General features: G+C 34.5%; 2 protein-coding genes across 8 annotated transcripts in view; one reads left to right on the top strand and one right to left on the bottom strand.

Moving 5' to 3' along the window:
- The window catches only part of ANKIB1 (ankyrin repeat and IBR domain containing 1), a 65,556-nt gene extending 52,916 nt beyond the window's left edge, over positions 1–12,640 (bottom strand). For 2 of the 3 annotated variants that reach the window (XM_039357688.1, XM_039357689.1), the window contains exons 1-2: positions 12,274–12,639; positions 875–1,137 (exon numbers count right to left, since the gene is read on the bottom strand). In XM_039357688.1, coding sequence (XP_039213622.1) covers positions 875–1,062 — 188 coding nt within the window. In that variant the 5' untranslated portion in view covers positions 1,063–1,137; positions 12,274–12,639. Of the gene's footprint in view, positions 1–874; positions 1,138–12,273 lie in introns of all 3 variants that reach the window. The other variant, XM_039357690.1, reaches the window with a different exon arrangement.
- Positions 12,641–12,695: 55 nt separating this feature from the next.
- The window catches only part of KRIT1 (KRIT1 ankyrin repeat containing), a 43,282-nt gene continuing 36,524 nt past the window's right edge, over positions 12,696–19,453 (top strand). Inside the window, exons 1-5 of one of the 5 annotated variants that reach the window (XM_039357718.1) lie at positions 12,706–12,774; positions 14,538–14,613; positions 15,886–16,024; positions 17,567–17,726; positions 18,518–18,607. In XM_039357718.1, the coding sequence (XP_039213652.1) occupies positions 15,920–16,024; positions 17,567–17,726; positions 18,518–18,607 (355 nt within the window). In that variant the 5' untranslated portion in view covers positions 12,706–12,774; positions 14,538–14,613; positions 15,886–15,919. Of the gene's footprint in view, positions 12,775–13,283; positions 13,666–14,537; positions 14,614–15,885; positions 16,025–17,566; positions 17,727–18,517; positions 18,608–19,453 lie in introns of those variants that run through there. The other 4 variants (XM_039357721.1, XM_039357722.1, XM_039357717.1 and 1 more) reach the window with 4 other exon arrangements.

The following is a 19,453-nucleotide window of genomic DNA, read 5'->3' as shown; positions in this document are numbered from 1 at the left end:
TACAACTGCATATCAGAAGAAAAATATGTACACAAATATAAGAAAAACTATAAAGCATCACTTGATCATGGCTATACAAAATACTTCTGCAAGGACAGAAAAATGTAAAAGTAATAATTTTCAACCACTTTTAAAATGAAGAACTTTAGAGATATAAAACAAGTTGTAATTTTAGTATGTTTAAATGATAAATTTACATATTATATCAAGCTATAGACTGTTGAATAAATTATAAAAAGCCAGAATTAAATAATATAGATAAGCAAAGCAAAGAGCAAAGCTATCACCACTTCTTTGGCCAATTTCACATTTTTCACCTTTGATTTATAGACATCTTGCCTTGCATTTTTGTGATTTAAGATAGATATTTGCATGAGGCACAAGAACAAACCAAGAATTGTCCACAATTCTAGAAGTCAAGTAAGTCATTTCACTGACCATCTCACTAAGCTACAACTACAGTCAATAACCCAAGAGCAAACTATGTTTTCAAACAGTGCTTCATGTCCTAAAACTTTGGCTTATTGCTAATCCGCCACAAAATAAAACATTATGGCTTTGTATCTAAGCATATATAGAAATCTAGTTAGCTAAATGAAAAATACGGAAATAGCCTTCCACTTGACATTTTAAATGAACAGAATATTATGTTGCCAGGAGACTCTTCCCTGCTTCCATGCATCCTATTGATACATTTCATTGTGTTCATTTCATTTATTTGGGTCTGGCAGAAATCCTAATCAGTACTGTCTATGCTTTATGAAATTACATTTCCACTTCAAAAATAAAATCATGTAGGAACCATCTGGTAATAATGTAATTTTATTGTGTGTCTCACCAAAGCAAGATGAAAATGTACATATACAATGCTCACCCCAATATTCGATTCATCCCATGCCTAGCAGCATAATGTAATGGAGTATTGTGTTGGTAAGGTTCTCCATAAGAAATATTAGGATCCAGAGATTCTTTTAATTGAGGATTGCTCTCATATATTTGGCAGGCCAAATTTTCATCTCCATTGATAAGTGCTTTGCGGAACTTAGTAGTTGTATTTCCCATGTTGATATTAATAAGCGTGCTTCTTTTGTGTCTTTTCAATCACCTGGGCTGAAGGTCAGTAGCATGTTTTTAAGTCTGAAAGAAAAAAATAGTATTCCAATTCTACTGAAAATTTTGAATAAGGTTTTGTCAAAACTGGTTATATTGAATAATTACAGTAAATCATAATCTAAAACATCATTGACTTTATCTAGACAAAAGGGAATTCTTCTAGCTATTTCTACACAGTTTTAAAATATATTCTGTTAAACTATAACATCTTTACTAGAAAAACATAATAAAATATTATGTCCAAAAACACACTTTGAATTCTAACCACTGGAAAAAGCAATATAAGCTTCCATCAAATTTATTCTGCAACAATACAAGATAATATGCTAATTATAGCATAGTTACTGAAGAATTAAAAGACACTGAAATTGAAAATTGGAGTGTACTGGGCAAAATGTTGTTTAATTCAGTTAATTAATTAATTAAAATGTTGTTTAATTCAGTTAATTAATTCAGCTAATTGAATTAGGAAATGCTAAGTTTTACAATGACTTCTACCAGGGCTTTTCAACCAGTGGTACAGGTACCACCTGTGGTACATTGGCACCTGTTAGGTGGTACATGACCATCCTAGAAAAGTGGTAGCGGGGGAGGCGAATGAGCTGACCCGGTTACAGCACCGCACAAGCCTGAACGAGAAATGGCTGGAGCTGCAGGGCTGTCAGGGCTCAGCGGAAGTGCCAGGATCAGTGCTGCTTTCCAGCTGATCGGTGCTTCTTTGGGCTGTCAGGGCTCAGTGGAAGCACCAGGATCAGCGCCAGGCTTCAGCTGGAGTTCGGCTCTGATCCTGGTGCTTCTGCTGAGCCCTGAAGAAGCACCAATCAGCTGTAAAGCAGCACTGATCCTGGTGCTTCTGCTGAGCCCAGAAGAAGTGCTGATCAGCTGGAATGTTGCAGCATCTCCAGGGTCTTGTGATTTACATTCAGATTCCTGGCAACTGATTCATATTTATGACGGTCACAGTGTCCCAGGATCATGTGAAGTGACCAAAACCTGCTGCAACCATCCAGCAGATGGGAGAAATAAAAACCAAACACCCCCACCCCATCCCCACTGCCAATCCTCAACAGAAATGCTCACAACAATGAAAACTTCAGACAGGAAGAAGAGCGTGCCCGGGTGGGTAGGCGTCTTGCTCGGCTGTGGCTTGGGGGGCACTTTTTTCAGGGCTATTGTAACTTTGAACAGTCACTAAGCAAACTGTTGTAAGTCGAGGACTACCTGTACTTTATCACTTTTTTCCTTTTTTGGTCATCAAGTTTTTAACACCTTGCTAGGCGACTGGTGGTACTTGGATGTTACCATATCCTAAAAGTGCTACAATGGGTGAAAAGATTGAAAAGGCCTGCTTTACACTACTATGGAATTATCATAGAGAAAAATTATGTGTATTTGGATGAAACACTGTGTCTTAAGTAAGAATTTTCATGGCAAACACTTTGAGTAAACAGATAAGCCTTTTGTAAGCATCACATGCTCTTTGCAATGTTTTAAAGTACTTTATTGGTTTTGTGCCTTTTTGTTCCCAGAAAGTTTAACATAACGTTCTTAGAAAAGGATTCCTACTATTGTACAAGACCAGAATGTTGCTACAACTAATAATTTTATTCTGTGATGATATCATAAAATTGAGAGATAATTCAGAAAATCTGAACAGGACGTGCAGACCATGGATGTGTGACCATACTTTCTCTGCCAGAATGGGGTTGCAATGATCATAGCAGCTTTGTGCCACAGAAGTTATTTGGGTACAATAAGGTTTAGTTAAAGTTGTTAAAGTGCATCTTCTATGTATTTCTGCCAGAATTCTTCCATAATATTGTTTGTTGTTTAATCTATGCTCATAAAGGCAAACTAACACCAAAAGACAATAGCTGAACTGAAGAAAAACAAAAACTAGACAAACAAAATGAAAGAAATTAATCTGAAGAGGCAAAGAATTACAAAGATAACTTTGGAGAAACAGTATTACAAAACCATGTTTTAGGTCTGGGAGTCAAAGAAAAGTTTTGAAAGAAATTCAAACTGACTCTGCCTTAAATACTTGAGTTATAAGAGAAAAGAAAACAAGGTCTGACTTTCAGGATTCTGTCATTATAGCCTAAGCTAATAAAGTACAGTTCCAGTCATTATCAAGACTGTCTCCTTCCTGTTCCATGCTGAAGAGCTGACAGGAGACTAGACAAAAGCAGGTTAGACTGGAAAGCAAGGAAGTAAAGTTTGAAGACGAAGACATTACTTAACTGTGGTCCTGTGCCAAAAGAGAAGCTAATATTCCCAACATTCCTTTTCATTATTTTACACGGGATTTAATTAATCAATCAATCAAATTTATAGATTACTCATTTCTCTCATAGAGCAACTCTGTGTATAAAAACAAAAAGTTATCAAAGAATAAATATAATTTGCTGGCATTATCATTATGATTATATTAAGAAATATATTGAGTAATTGCTTTCTATCAACATCTTATAAATATATGGTTCACTTTTACATTACAATGAAGCAATATAATCAGGTTATGCTACTTAAAGATATTTCCTGTCAGGACATAAAATTTAACAAAATAAGAGAGACTTCATTTCAGCATTTAATGGAATATAAACACTAAGATAATAGCTAAAGTTACTTAAAAAATAGGGAGGAGAGCAGATTGATGGAGCTTATTCCCACCTTAGAGATAGCCCTTGTTTAACAATGCTAATTGAGTCTCCAAACTCTGTTGTTAAATAACACAGACATAGGTCAAAAAATATTGTGACTGCTGCATTTATTTCTGGCAGTTCTGGCTGCTGTTGTTAAGCGAGGATTGTTTGGGTCATTAACTGAAGCCCTCACATGACTAGCTTCCAATTCCTATTGGTTTTGCTTATTGGAACCCAGAAGAGAAGGTCAAACATTATGATTACAGAACTGCAAGACACTGTGACAGCTATAAGTACAAGGTCTGCTCATAACTACCAATCACAGTTGCAGTCATACATCTGAATAGTCACTGAATGAGTAGTTGATAAATATAGATTAACAATAGAGACTAGACAAATTCCATATTCCATAAACAGTGTACACTATCACAAAACTGTATAAAATTATGATTTTCTTTTTATGAAAATCTCAAAATATAGTAATTAACTCCATTTACTATATCAAAGTAATGACCCAGTTTGTATTACCTAATTCACCTTACTAGGATATGAATAAATGTTTGCTATGCCTGCAAATCCATGGCATGAACTGTAGTTAAACTAGAAACTATCAGGTTCATAACAATTTTCTATTTTATCTGCATCAAGAAACCCAGATCAATGAAAGTCATTCTAGCTTACTAAGGCAAAATACACACATTCAAAAGAGGTCAAAGTATCTTCTATTCCCAATAACCACTGTCATTTGAAATAGTGTGTTATTATGAACCCGTAATATAACATGTGAAATAGTACTAAGTCACACTCTGGCAAGAATTTATCACAATAAAATTGAAATATAATGAATAGATAAAATCTTGACTATGGTTTAAAATAGCACCAATTATCTCTACTAAAAGGGAAATAAATAACTATTGAACCCTATTATGATAGCATTTGCTTTAAAAGTACATATACAGGAAATCTAAAAGTCACATAATCAAAATCATTATTGACTAAAATTCAGAATATTATTTCAATTTGGTTATATAACAAAAATGTTTTATATTGAACTACGAAATAACATAAAACAATGTAATATTTGTGAATGTAACCCAGAATTCACTGCAATTTATTGGCATTGCATAGCAATACTATACAGAAATAAGGTAATTAAAATAAACAATTAGAAATACTTGACTTCAGATCACAAAAAAAGATTCAGCTATATTAGTATAGGACTATAAAAGCGGAAAAAAACATTTGAGAGCTATTTAGCAACTACAGGATGCATTCTCTTACCAAGTATTAACTTCAATTTGTGCTGTTGTTGCTGTTGCCAAGCAGCATCACTTGGGAACTCAAGAAGAATGATGACACTAAGTACAGTATTTCCCTTTCAGAAAAAAAAATTAACCTGAACAGATAGTTTATTCATTAAGCAAATATTTTTTAAGAAGTACACAAAATATCATAACATTTTAACTTATCCAATTGCAAATAGAGACAACAAAAATGAACTTTTTCCCAGTCTACTGGTGAAAAATCCCCTTAACCTTATTCTGAAGATGTTCTTTCTGCTTTTTCATCCAAATTAGCTGATTTCGTCAATGCTGAGGAGCTAAGCAGGATTAGACCCAGGTAGTAATTGGATAAAAGGCCACCTGGACCTTAAGCAAAATTAGAGAGCTAAAAAAAACTTTCTGGAAAAAAAGCAATTGGCAAATTGTGTCCACATTTGACAAGAAAACTACCGTACATGCAGTAACTGGGATTTATGTGCCATCAAATTGTTTTCAAAGCTGTTTTGTTCTGAGTTATATGATTTTCATTTCATGAACATTCCTAAATTACATATATACAGGTAGTACTTGCTTAACAACTGCCCTGTTTAGTGACTGTTCAAAAGTTTCTACAAGCACAGCTGCAGAGGGGGCTAGCAGCAAATAAGTTATGGAGGCAGGTACCATCTTAGGTTCCTTTCCGAATGGATAAGGAGCATCATTCTTCGATCACTAATATGTGACAACTTGTTAGGGTCCAGCACCAAATGGATTGTGGATGTTATTTGTTTCTTAGGCATGAAATTAGTAAAGAGTTACACATTTAATAAAGAATATATTAACCAAGAATACTCTGCCAAGAGGAAGCAGATATATCAACAGCCTTAAGAAACTTGAGTTGAAATATAAATTATTATGCCTAAGTATTCTATATTATTCCCCATTAGCTATATTATTGTTGCCAATGGCATATCTTTGTTATTACAGTGAAATATCTATTAAAGATGCACTGACTACATTAGCTCAAGTTAATGAATTACTAACGAGGAAAGGTTTCTTCCAATGGACAGGAAGAAATCTTAAGTCGCAACTTCTACTTAGAAGAAGAAATGCTTAATCCATTTCCGTTGTTTTGAAATGTACTTCACAATAGATTCAATTACTTTTTGCGGTCTCCTGTAAGGAGTTTTATAATTTTTATTGAAAAATATTTCCTTGACCCTTTTTCTCTAGATTGGATGGTTAGTAATAAGCCTACAAAGTCTGCATTCAAATGTAACCTGAATCTTAGGAAGGCAAAGGAGCAAAGATGAAGTGCGTACATAAATATAATGCTCAAAAAATAAAAAACCAGTAATAGTTTTTGCATTTAGCACTAACACTTAATCAATCTATTGAAATAAATTTATTTCTGCAGTAAATCCATAGCTGGTGTTTAGCGCTATGCTCAAATAATTGCTGCTTTACTTCAGCACTTTTTCCCATCCAGTTTAGCCCATTATCACAAGGACTTGAGCAATCCATGCTGCTGTACCAGCTAGGCTTGAAAATTTTTAAATGTTTAAAACAAAACAACAACCAGAAACAATCACATGTAACAAAACAAAAATCCAGTTGCAATGCTCAGAAGAGCTCAGAATACTGAGCTGTTTCTCAAAACAGCTAAATCTAAGTTTATTGGGGGAAATATCTTTGGAATATATCTTTTGTATTGAGTTTAAAACACTGAAACTGCTCTGAATTTTTCAAATCCAAAACATTTTACATTGACTACAAACTTTGTTTAAAACTTTCATATAAATACAGGTATATTGGATTTATATGCAGAACAAATTACTGTTTTAAGTTACCTGTGTCTGTCAGAATCCAATTATATTTCATCTCTAGTTATCGACTATGGAAAACCCCATTTCTGCCCTCTCTGGATTCTGTCATAAGATGAAGGGGAAGGAGGGTGAAAAAAGGGTTTTTATGGCCCTCACTTCTTTTGGTACAACTTCAAAAGGGACTGAATGTGGATACCACCAAAAGGACTAAGCATAACAATGGGGTCATCAGCTTTCATCTACTCCCCTCTGAAATCTCTCTTCTGCCAGCAGTGAGGAAAAAGGGGGTGGAAATGTAACGCCTGGGATTGACACTGGAAGGATGGTGGGGTTGCTGGGAACACCTTAAAACCTTGAACCATAGGGCTTGGCCCCAAGTCCTGTCTAGAACGCCTGCAACCATTTTCTCTTAATAAAGATGCCTGTTGGAAGAAATATTCCAAGAGTTCTGTCTTCTTAAGATGCAAAATGGGGTGGGTCCTTACAGTGTCATTGTATTATATGAATTGTATTATATGTATTGTGATCAGCATATTTTCTCGTGGAAAAGTAGAATATGAGGCCAATGAATAATAATGTACTAAAGATGTTTATTTTTATTATATCAGATTGCTTTTAGAAACAGAAACAAACATCTATGTAGTAATAAAATTACACGAAAGATGTGTTCTATGCTTTTTTACCTCCAACAACAAAGCAATCTCTATTAACTTAATGCCAAATCTGGAAGTATTAACAGAGTTAATTTATGAATTTATCCATAAGTGATACTCTGCAGTTATTTAACTTTTAAATATCACTAAAATATAGGGAAAATATATGTATCTTTTTAGTTAAGAAAATTGGGATTTTCATATTATCACTTATTAGTTTTGAAAACAAAAACCCTTTGTAAAGCATATTATTGTATTCACCATATGATACTCAAAAGTATCCAGCAAAACTGCAAGTACTGAAAAAGTTTTTGTAAATATTCAGTCCAAAATAATTTCATACAATTTGGATTTATCTATTTCAAATTTGTAGAACTCCCCTACTTTAATGATATAATTAAAGAATGGTTGCTGATATGATATAATTTTCAGCTGAAAGGATGGTTGCTGAGATCACAGAGCTGCTTTTTCAATAAATTTTCCTTAGCAATTGTATCTTTCATTCTAAATAAGAATTCTGGCAAATTTGAAAATGCTAGTATATTTTGAATTTCAATTGCAACTCTTAACTCATGTTCTGACCAAAACATTGGAATGTACAAAAATAAATTTTGCACATTTTATATTCTAACTCTAAATGTCTATTAAGTCTGAAACAGGATATATAATTTGAATTATCATATAAATCAATAGATGCTTCATTGCATTTATTGGTGAAAAGAACTTTTAACTTCAAATATGCAGCTTTGCAGACATACCGTATTTAAATTATTACCCTCAGAGCACTTAATCAGAAAGTACACATTTTCAGTCAGCATTATATTATTAAATTGAAGATTCAATACCAATAGTCCTTACAACTATTCATTTAACAACCATTTGAAATTACAATAGCATTGAAAAAATGATTTAAATGGTCACTTAAGAAATGATCCTTCAAGGATTTAAGTGGTCCTTAAAAAGTGGTCACAGGACCCCCACAGTTACATGATCAAAATTTTGGCAATTGGCATGTATTTACAATGGCATCCTGGGACCATCTGATCACTTTTTGCAACCTTCTCAGCCAGCTTCTGAAATGGAGGAAGCCAGATTCGCTTAACAACTGCATGATTCACATTACAAATGCAGTGACTTGTTTAATAACCATGGCAAAAAAATCACAAAATTGGGCATGACTCACTTAATGAGTTAACAATGGGAATTCTGGTCCCAATTATGGCTATAAGTTGAGGATGATCTGAAAACAATTTAGATTTTGTAATAATTAAAAAATTGGGTTCCTGAATGCAGGTATCTTTTAACTGCATTCCAATAAACTTAAAGAGATAGAATCACAGTTTCAATACATTTGTTCATCTCACTGCCAAATAATCAACCATTAGTTTAAAAAATCAAATTTTATTAGAAATTTTATTAGTTTCTGTGCTTTTTAATAGTAGTTCTAAACTTTCTGAAAAGTTGCATGATTTGAGTTGAAGAATTTAATAAATATTATAATTTTAAAGCAGGAAAGTGACCTTAGTTTTTTTTAAAAGCAATAAAAGCTAAAAAAATAACATGCTATTGAATGCTGATATATTTTCAAGATGTTGGTGATCAACAACAAATAAACATTAAAATCAGCAACTGTGAGGGCAAAATCTTTCCTTGTTTGTATTCTGTGAAGATTCATATTTTTCCATTTTTATCCATTATCCAGGTATTCAATTCTATTTTTTCCAGATTGATTAGCATGAAATAGATAAAGTTCAAAGTTCACCATGTTTATTATCATAGAAAAAGGAAGTTTTTCATTTTCTCTGTATTAGATTATTCAACAATATAGCTAAGTATTACAGTATTAGCATATGCTTTGGATAAGAAGAATTGTGTGTTACATCTTCTATGTTAAACAGTGCATTCTGTTTATGAGACTGCTATGTCATATGATTCACTTCTTTAAAAGAAGACTCAATTAAAAGGACAGTTCTGATCTTCTGCGTTTATTAATAATCTATCCCAGTAGAACGAAGCAAAAGCAGCCACTTTTAACTATTAAAATCTCTTAAACACTAACAGAAAGACATTTGTTTATAGCTTTTATTGTTGATGCTTTGAAATAGTATTTTGAGGAAATACTAAATAATTACAAAACACAGAAAGTATTCATATTTATTTTTTTAAAAATATCTTAAGTAAAACAAAGTGCTTAATTTTCAATTATCCAAGCCAATATGCTGAAACTGAAAAGCAGTGATCTTTTGAAAAGATCCTCTTCTTTTGCACATTCTTCATTAAAAAGCAACAATGTATTTATAAATTTTAAAAATTACAAAAGAAATATAAATTGTTTATACACACACACACAAACATACATGCAATTAAATCTGTGTAAATGTGAAATCACAAATTTTAGATAATATATGATATATAAAAATATATTCATGTAAGTTTTATATATGTATCTGATTTAATTATCTGATTTAGCTATTGTTTTCCTTCCTTGATTTTTAAATTTTTCCTCTTTTCTTACCTTTTAAAAAAAGTATTAGAGACAAAACTACCTGGTGGTTCAGAATTTTTTATGAAATTATAATAAGATTTAAAGAGTTGGAAAGGCTATTTGAGCTTCTGAGTCCAACCTCATTAAGCTCAGAGATCCATACTAAAATGGTTCCCAACAGATTTTATTTATTTTTGCCCATTTCAGTCCCTAAAGATAATGCATGCTATAGAATATTAAAAGACAGAAAAACAGGGTAATAAAACGTAACTCAAAATCAAAACCAAATAAATCAGCCTAGGCTTGAGATAGTTTGAAATAAAATTATAGAATTTTATGGAATTAACCTGTGCGTGCAATTGCAATAATCACCAACATCTCCAGCACTTCCATTGGTGAATATGGATGTACATAATATGTTGTTGTTCAGTTACCAAGTGGTATCCAATTCCCCGCAACCCCATAGTAGGTATATGCTTAATTATATCTATCATTAAGGAATTTTTTCCTAACAATCAATCCCTTACTGAAACTTCAATAGCCTCCGCTATATGGTAATAGGGAATAAGTCTCAGCCTTCTTTTGTATGAAAGAAAAGTGCTTTATTGCTTTAGTTGTGATTTCTTAATGTTATATTATACCAACTCTCATAGAAAGGATTAGTTTACAGTTTGCTGCACTTTTATTGCTTTTTTCTTTATCAGTTATAGTTTAATTTTTTTCTGAAAATGTGGCACTCATAACTAGATAAAAGATATGTTGGTTGGATAAATGTGTAATATAATTACTTCCCATACTTTGGAAACTACCTAATTTAAATGTAATTATGCTTAGCAGCCATTCAATTTTTTTGGAAATTTCTAAAACATTTTCCTTTTTCAAGCTTTTCAGATAAGGTCCCTTTCGTTTAACCACATAAAAGTTTCAATTTAATCCCACAACTTTAGCCATAAATTCCCATTGTCCATTTTGGATTTACCATCTAGCTGAATACTAGCTGAATTTAAAGGCAGCTTTTAAAAATGGACAATGAAGGAACATCCTATTAAAATGTCTAAGTGATTCAAATCTAAGATCCTGTCCTCAGACTTTTGTTTGTAGAGAATAATGCTACTAAATACATTCATGTCTAACAGCTGTTTCCATAAATGGGGGGGCATACTTAAAGATCAATAATAAAAATAGGATAGCTCTAATCACAATCTGAATTCTGTCAATAGAAATAGAATGAAATAGAAAAATAATAAGTTTTTCTTGAACTATTCCATAATGTAACAGAGAGAAATTTGATTTGCCTGTTTTGAAAACGACTTTGTTTGCATAGAAAAGTCAAAGTTAGCAGATAAATTGAATCTGTCACCTGGCCAATTTTGTAAGAAAGAAGTGGGAATTTATGGAAAATATTTCACACTAGCCCCTTACATAATAATTTCCAAGAAATCTGTGCACAGACAGTAGTCCATTATCAATCAGTAAATTAACTTTCTGCTACTAATTTGATGCATGTCTTTCCATATAAAAGACCACATCCTTCAATTCGTTGCTAATTAGAATCAATTTAGAACCTGTCCATCCTACATTAAAATTTGCCAAAATAGATTGGAAATCTTTATTTTACCTGCTAAACTTACACTGAAAAATAAAGCATTTTCCGAGAGGGGAAAAATAATCTACCCTTCTTCTGGATTACTGTTTAAAAGAATAGTCCGAATGGGGTGGTGGTATTTCCAACCCTGCTGATGGAAATCTCAGCCAAACCGCTCTGAGGCAAGAGCTAAGCCCCGCATTTTCTGAATCGGACTTTCTTCCACCCGCCTGGGTCTCCACCTTCCACGGGCCTTCCATAGTCCCACAGACCCGTCCAACTCGCCCCCCCGAACGCCCTCGAAAGGCAGTGAAGTTTCGGCTAGGATCATTGTATTACAGTGTTGTTGTTTTTTTATTAAACCTTGAGGCTAATCTGCCTACTGGGGCCGAGATTTGCAGTTTCCCCCCGGCCTTGAGCGTCTCCTTCCTAGCGGTAGCTACAGGGAAGGGGCATGAGAAAGAATCTGGGGATGGGGAGGAAGATACCAAGGAATACCAAGGAATACCCAAACTGCGGTTTTTAAATCCCAGGCGTATCTGGGGTCGAAGGAGGAAGACGGAACGAGCATCCTCACGCCGTTCCCCTCAGCAACGCTTCCCATCTGCTCTAGGCGCCTCTAACCTTCTTCCATCCACCCCTCAGCGCTCCTGGGGCAACCTCTGCCTGTGTCCCTGTCGCCCCCCCTCCACACAAGCGCTTACCGAGCTGCTTTTCCCGGGCGATCGGCCTGCTTTCCAGGCACCGAGGACAAGGTAGACAGCCGCCGCCGGCTTCCACAGAGGGAGAATCAGGAGGTGCGGGAACGAAGCCAGATGAGAATCGGAGCGGCCGCTCAGGAGCGTCTCCTCTCCCCGCTTTGTTCCGCGCAAGCGGCAGGGCTGCTCGTAAGGCTGCCTTTCGGAGTGCCGATCCCGTCCGCGGCTCTCTTTCCTCAGTCTCCCCTTCTTCTGACCGGCCCTCACAGCCCCAACTTAAGCCGATCCATCTCCGGCAGCCACAACAAGGCGACTGCTCCTCCCGCGACCAGCGGCGGCGCCCATTTATCAGGCCTCCGACCCGGAACCTTATCGGCCGCCGGAGCCGCACGGGAACCGGATCTAATGCCGGCTAAATGGGTGGGAGTAGGGCGGAGCCCCGCCGGAGAGAAGCGAAACCCGGGCTTGGAGGATGCGCCTTTTTCTGGGAAGTCTCCAGGCTTAGTGGTAAGGAAAACCGAGAGTTTCCAAAGCTAGGCGCTCCAGGGCTTTATCTCGCTCTCTGTCCCTTTGGTCCCGCTGCAGATGCTCGTTCAGGTAGCCAATCGGCGAGCCTCCGCAGCTCCCTCCCTCCCGAAATCGGTGGTCCTCTTATTAAGGACCACTTGGACTATCTTTGCGTTGGGGATGAGTGGATCTTTCCGACTGAGACCAGTATGGGTTATTGTTTGAAATCACTGCGTGCAGGAAAAGAAATAATAATAAAAATTGTGTTCGTATTAATATAGCCTGTTCAGCACTGACAATGCTACCCAGTTTGGGTAATGAAACATCTGCAAGAAAACAAGCAAGCTCAGAGGGCACCAAGGACCCCGCAGTTACTGATTTCTACTAAGAAGTTACTGAGCGCCAGTTTGGTGTAGTGGTTAGGGCAACGTTCTAGAAAGCGGGAGATCTGTGAATTCTAGTCCCACAAAGTCAGCTGGGTGACAGAAGTATCTTCACTTTCTCTCAGCCCTAGGAAGGAGGTGATGGCAAACAATTGAACAAAACTGAACAGAAACCCCTGACAAGAAAACTGCAGGAATTTGTCCAGGCAACTCAGAGAATGATTGTATCCTGTATCTATAGGGACTCCTCTTGTTAAACACTGCTTATGACCATGTACTTGCAGTCTGTAATCATCCATTCTAAGAAAAATTGCAGCACTATAATTTTGAGAGCAGCCTGTTTAGTGGAGGAGGCCATAAGTTCTAGATCCACCTTAGGCATGAAGCTAGTCACTCTCTCTCAGCCCTAGGATCGAGAACCACAGATGAAATTTTGCCCAAAAACCCCTGCAGGGACAACTGCAATTGCCAGGAGTCAAAAACTGAATAAAAAATCTTTATACTACAGGTAATCCTCGACTTATGACCATAACTGAGCCCAATTTTTTGTTGTTAAGTTAGATATTTGTTAAATGAAGTTTGCCCCATTTTACAACCTTTCTTGCCACAGTTGTTAAGTGAATCATTGCAGTTGATAAGTTAGTAACCTGGTTGTTAAGTGAATCTGGTTTCCTCATTGACTTTCCTTGTCAAAAGGTTGCAAAGGTCATCACATGACCCTGAGGCACAGCAATGGTGATAAGTACAAACCACCTGCCAGGCATCTGCATTTTGATCACATGGTCATGGGTCGTAACTGTGAAAAATGGACATGTCACTTTTTTCACTGCCATTGTAACTTTGAAAGGTCACCAAATGAACTGTTGTAAGTTGAGGACTACAATGATTGTTCTACCACTCAGAACAGAAATTTTGCTTTGATACAGAGTTTTTGTCCACCACAATTACATTTAGGGGGGGACTTTTATCATCAGTTTCTAATGAGCCTATAAACTGACCTTCTATTTTAGTGTTCTCTATAAAGATATCTTAATGCTGTTTTAATGTAGCCTTAACTCTTAATTCTCTCTAATTGACTGATATAAAACTGCAAAAGAACTATTGCCCAGCAATGGAACAAAATAATATAGACAATATAAACCAACTTGTGGTTGATCTAGATGCTAAAATGTGCTACATATTAATATGGTGGCACTCTTAAAAAACTGAATAAACTCAATCTCAACCCTGTGTCATTTTCAGATCAGGCATATGACACATTGCTAACAGCCTTTTGATAGTTATATAAAGCAAGAGTCCCATTTGACAATATAGGGAAAATATAACATCATAAATGGCAATTTCTCCCATTTTTTTTAATAATTAAAGTATCTTTTCTAGAGTTGAGAAACATCAAAGGGAGTCTGCAAGAAGAAACTGACAAATCAAAAGTTTCAACTATATCATGGCTTCAAAAGTGGGTAGTTTTGCCTTTTAATCAAACTATGGATGAGTGTGCCCAGTTAGCTAAGCCTAAGCCAAATAACTTACATCCTGGCTTTCATTGTGCTTTTTTATGGGGATAAAGATCATAATTTGAAACAGATAGGCTTGTAAGAATTGTAAGGCCTTCTAAGACTTAAAAGCAGTCAAACCTATTTTTGATCTTAAACAATAGTTTTCATGTTCTTTATCTTAAACAGTGAAAAAATATGCCACCAATTTTTTTCAGTAATAGGTAGGAGGGACTGACTCCAAAAAAGGGAGCTTGGAACTTTTGAGTCTTGACTTGTGTATTGTGTAAATCTAATCAGATATTTAAATTGTAGTTAACCAAACTTAGGGTTCATTTGCATGAACCTATATTTACCAATGTAAAAATTTATGTTATAAATCAACAGTTGCTTTGTGAGTAATTATATATGGCATTCTGCATCATAGTTTATAATCCCACTCCACTGAAAATCTATTCTGTATTTACATTTAAAAATGTCATGCCTTTAATAAAATAATCTATAAAATCATGCTATAATAAATAATAAAATTGTACAAGATTTTGTTAGAATAGTCCAAATAAGATTGATCTGTCAAACACTGTACTTTGGTACAGTATATATATTTCATTTATAATCTTTTTAAAAGATAACTACTTTGACTTTTGAGTTATCAGAATGTTATAAATAACATAATTTCAGACTTATATATAATATCTATAAGTAGATATGGGACTGATTATTTTTGCCCACATGTAGTTATTTTCATATCGGAAACTTGTAGCTTGATATTGAAAGCATCGCATGAAAATCAGCTTTACTAATCATAATGAAATTGTGTTTGCTTTAATGAGATCTTCAAGCAGAAAGGCTGACTGCAGAAATGCAGCACATGGAGAATTTCATATATCCGCCTTTTGAAATAAAGTACTTATATGAAAGAGTGCAGTCTTTATATCTTTATAGGAAGGGAGTAATTCAGTCTCTTCCCCTCCAGTGTCTAGTAATATCAAAAATGAAAGCATTAGAATCTTTCCAATCTGTAGTTAGCTCACAAACATCTGTTGCAAACTGCAAGCTTTATCTTAAAAAGGATACCAACCTAGCTTTAGAAACCACAGATAGACAGTTTCCTTTTGCATATGATTTGCAAGCATATGATTTCATGTAATATTCATGTAGATTAAGAAGGACAGAGCAATTGAAACACTGCTGGTTTTGGAACCTTGTTTTCTGAATTTAATTATTATTTTCAGTTGATTTTTTTCCAGTAAGAAAAATTAACAACAAATGATGGGAAATCCAGAAACTATAACAGAAGCCTATGTGGCTGTCATTCGTCCAAAAAATACTGCAAGCCTCAATTCTCGTGAATATCGTGCTAAATCCTATGAGGTAAAATAAGGGGGCCGGAGTTGACTTTAATGAAAAGAATTTTTATAATTACCAGTAATTACATGTAGTTATCAATATATCATTGGTGGGATTCAAATATGTGAACAACTGGTTCTCTGTGTGGATGTTGCTTCCGGAAGTCCATTCTGGGCCTGGGCAACAAAATGGTGCGAACTGGCTGAATCCCACAATATATCCATAATGTTTCTTAATGCAAATAAAAATTCAGAAATATTTTCAGGTGTTAGAATGATTTCCTTTCCAGCAATATCATTTCCATCATAAACATTTTTGCCTGCATAAGCCATCCTTTCATAAGTTGGGGATGATTATATAATTATATAAATGGCTAATTTCTCAATTGTAATTATTCAATCATAATGGTGGGTGATACCACAGATGTGACTTATGTAGATGACATTGAATTTAAAGTATAAAGTTGCTCCTTATTAAAGGTAATAAAACAGATATGAGATAAATGCTTTGAAATTAGCATTGTGGTTTTGCTTTATTTTAGATTTTGTTTCAATATTAGATATTGCATTTATTTGTTTTTATTTTTATTTTGGGGAATATTTATAATATCTCTGGTAGCACAGTGGTTACAATGCAGTGTTGCAGGATAACTCTGCCCGCAGCCTGGAGTTCGATCCTAGGGCTCAAGGTTGACTTAGCTTTCCATCTTTCCAAGATTGCTAAAATGAGGACCTAGATCACGGGTGTCAAACTCACGACATTACGTGACGTGTCACAATGTATCGTGGCTTTTTCCCCATTGCCAGCAATGGGGTAGGCACGGTTTTGGCGTGACGCATTCAGCCCATGGGCTGGCAGTTTGATACTCCTGGCCTAGATTGTTGGGATAATATGCTGACATTTGTAAACTTCTCAGAGAATGCTGTAAAGCACTATGGAGCGGTATATAAGCCTAAGTGCTATTGCTGTTGCTCTCTCTCTCTTTGCTTTATTATATAGTTCTTCAATAAATTTAAAACCATTTAATTGTGATAATAAACTAATTTCAACCATAAACTTTTAAAATATTGTATTTGAAGCAAATCCATGCTTAATGATCAGAACTGGCTGAAACAAATAATAGTGACAAAAGTTCTATTGCAATGTATTTTGACAAATTAAAAAAAGAAAATGTTATATTTTTTTAAAAAAAAAAGATTTATAGAAAAAAGTAATCTATAGTTGATTTAGGAAAAAACAAGTCTTGCTTGTAAGCATGATGCAATACTTTTGGAATATGTCCAGAAATTTCTTGACATAGTATTTAGTTACTTCTTTCATGAAGTGTATATATTTTTGCTGATAATTTCTCCTGACATTACTTTTATTGCATTTACTTTACATGCAGTAAAATATGTCTTATTCTACCATTGCTAGTTTGAACTTTTGTGAGTTATAATTTCCACAGGAGAATTTTGGATTGGGAAAGATTAGTCTATATCATCCCAAACGTTAGGTATAAGTGTTAGTTTTTAAAATTTATATGGATTTCTGTGTTTCACTAATATTTAATTTTATCATTGCAAGATTTTGTTACTTGAGGTTCCCATTGAAGGACATAAGAAAAAGAGAAGGAAAATGTTATTAGAAACTAAGATTCAGGAAGGCAGTGATATAACCCAAAGCATCCTGGATTATATACTAGAAACCACCAAACCAATTTCACCAGGAAACCAAGGGATTAAAGGTAATGATGGCTTTAATATTTGTGTTCTGTGTTTTCCTATAACCAACCATAAAAGAAGAACATTTCCAAATTCTAACCCCATCAGTTAATAATCCTGCCTCATGCTTGGTAGCATTCAATCCAACTAAAATATTATTCTAATTCTCTGAATGCTTGCTAGAAAAGATGCATTTTGATTTCTTTTTGCAATATAAGATGATTTTTTCTATCTAAAAGAAAAATGAAAAGTTCTCCTGCTTTTAAATACCCTTTCTCTTGTCTTTTCTAATCTAATTTCAGATGCTTTGAATAAGTCCTGAAATGTTGATATATGGCCAGAAAGTACAGAAAAGAAGCTTTTATAATATTTAAACAGCTTAAGTCCCAGTTAAAACCAATACTTTCTAATGTGTCTGGAAAATATAAATAGCTAATATGCTCTTTGTGTCTTATTCCTACATTCATATAGATGGATGTATTTTTAAAATTAATTAGAGTTTTCAAATAGTATTAAAGGTAGTCCTTTGTAAGGTGTGTTACAGCCATTTTTCCTAAAGATAACCAACTATGTACAGTAAATCAAGTGGCAGGATGATGTCATACTTGATAATTATTTAAAATCATCCATGATCTGATAACATTCACAAACATTTTTATATCCACTGTTACTTCCAGATCCTCGGATTTTTCAAGAATATTTCTTGAATTCTAAATTCCCAGGCCATCAATATAGTTTTCAGTATATTTTACATGTGGTAGAAAAATACTGCTTCAGCTATTTAATTGACAAAAAAAATCTTATTTATATGAAGGAAAAAGAGTTCTGCTAATGAAGACATTTCCTCTTGGTGAAGACACAGGCAAGGATGCATCTCTTTTCGTTGTACCCACAGTTGTCAAAGGTAAGATAAAAAGTGCATTTTAAAAGTACAGTTGTTAATCAAAAGTTAGAAAATACGCTGTATATATGTATTGCTTCTGTTGGAGAATTTTTTAGAATTCTCTCTATATTAGTTTTGATGTGGCTTGTGTTGTTTTTTATTTGTTGATTTTTTGCATGGCTGGTTGTTTATGTTTATGTGATACAGGTGAATAATTCACCCATGCTGCTTATTTAATTAATCCCATTACTTTGTTTTGCCTAAATGTGCATTTTATAGTGTTTATGAAAACACGTTTATGTCTCAGTCTTTATTCTTTATTGGTTATCTTTTACTAATCTCATTAGAATCTTTTTGTGAACTAAGCAACGGAGAAGAAAGTTTTATGCCAGTAGTTCCCAATATGTAGGAAGGTACTACAGATGATTCTTGTGCAGGCATTTTTTATGCACATCTAAGGATTTCCTATTTTTTCTGTGGTGACTAGTGGTACTGCTGCTTGCTGACTTGTGTGGGAGACTTTAAAAAATGTCAGTGATGTAATTATCTGTGTAAAACATTGATTCACAAACATTACTCCAAGTTGTCCATGGAGATTCTCAATCATCCAGGCTATAGTTATACCAAAGGTGGTTTTCCAAAACCCAATTGGACTTTCTTGGTTTTTTCCTTGAAAACTTTTCGCTTTTCATCCAAGAAGCTTCTTGGATGACAGAACCGAAGAATCTTCTTGGCCTTTTGGATGACGTTACTCCAAGTTCCAAAAAGAGGTTTTTGTCTTAAAACAAAGATGCTTTCCTTAATTTCTTAAATTATAGTATTTTTACTTTACCAATTTATATTCTGGGCTATAATTGTTTTGCCAAT

This window comes from Crotalus tigris, unplaced genomic scaffold (assembly GCF_016545835.1).
Source record: "Crotalus tigris isolate CLP2741 ecotype Arizona unplaced genomic scaffold, ASM1654583v1 scf7180000018940.2059657, whole genome shotgun sequence".
NCBI lineage: Eukaryota > Metazoa > Chordata > Lepidosauria > Squamata > Viperidae > Crotalus > Crotalus tigris.
Note: the sequence above shows the minus strand (reverse complement) of the source record. Positions and strands in the feature narration are given on the sequence as shown.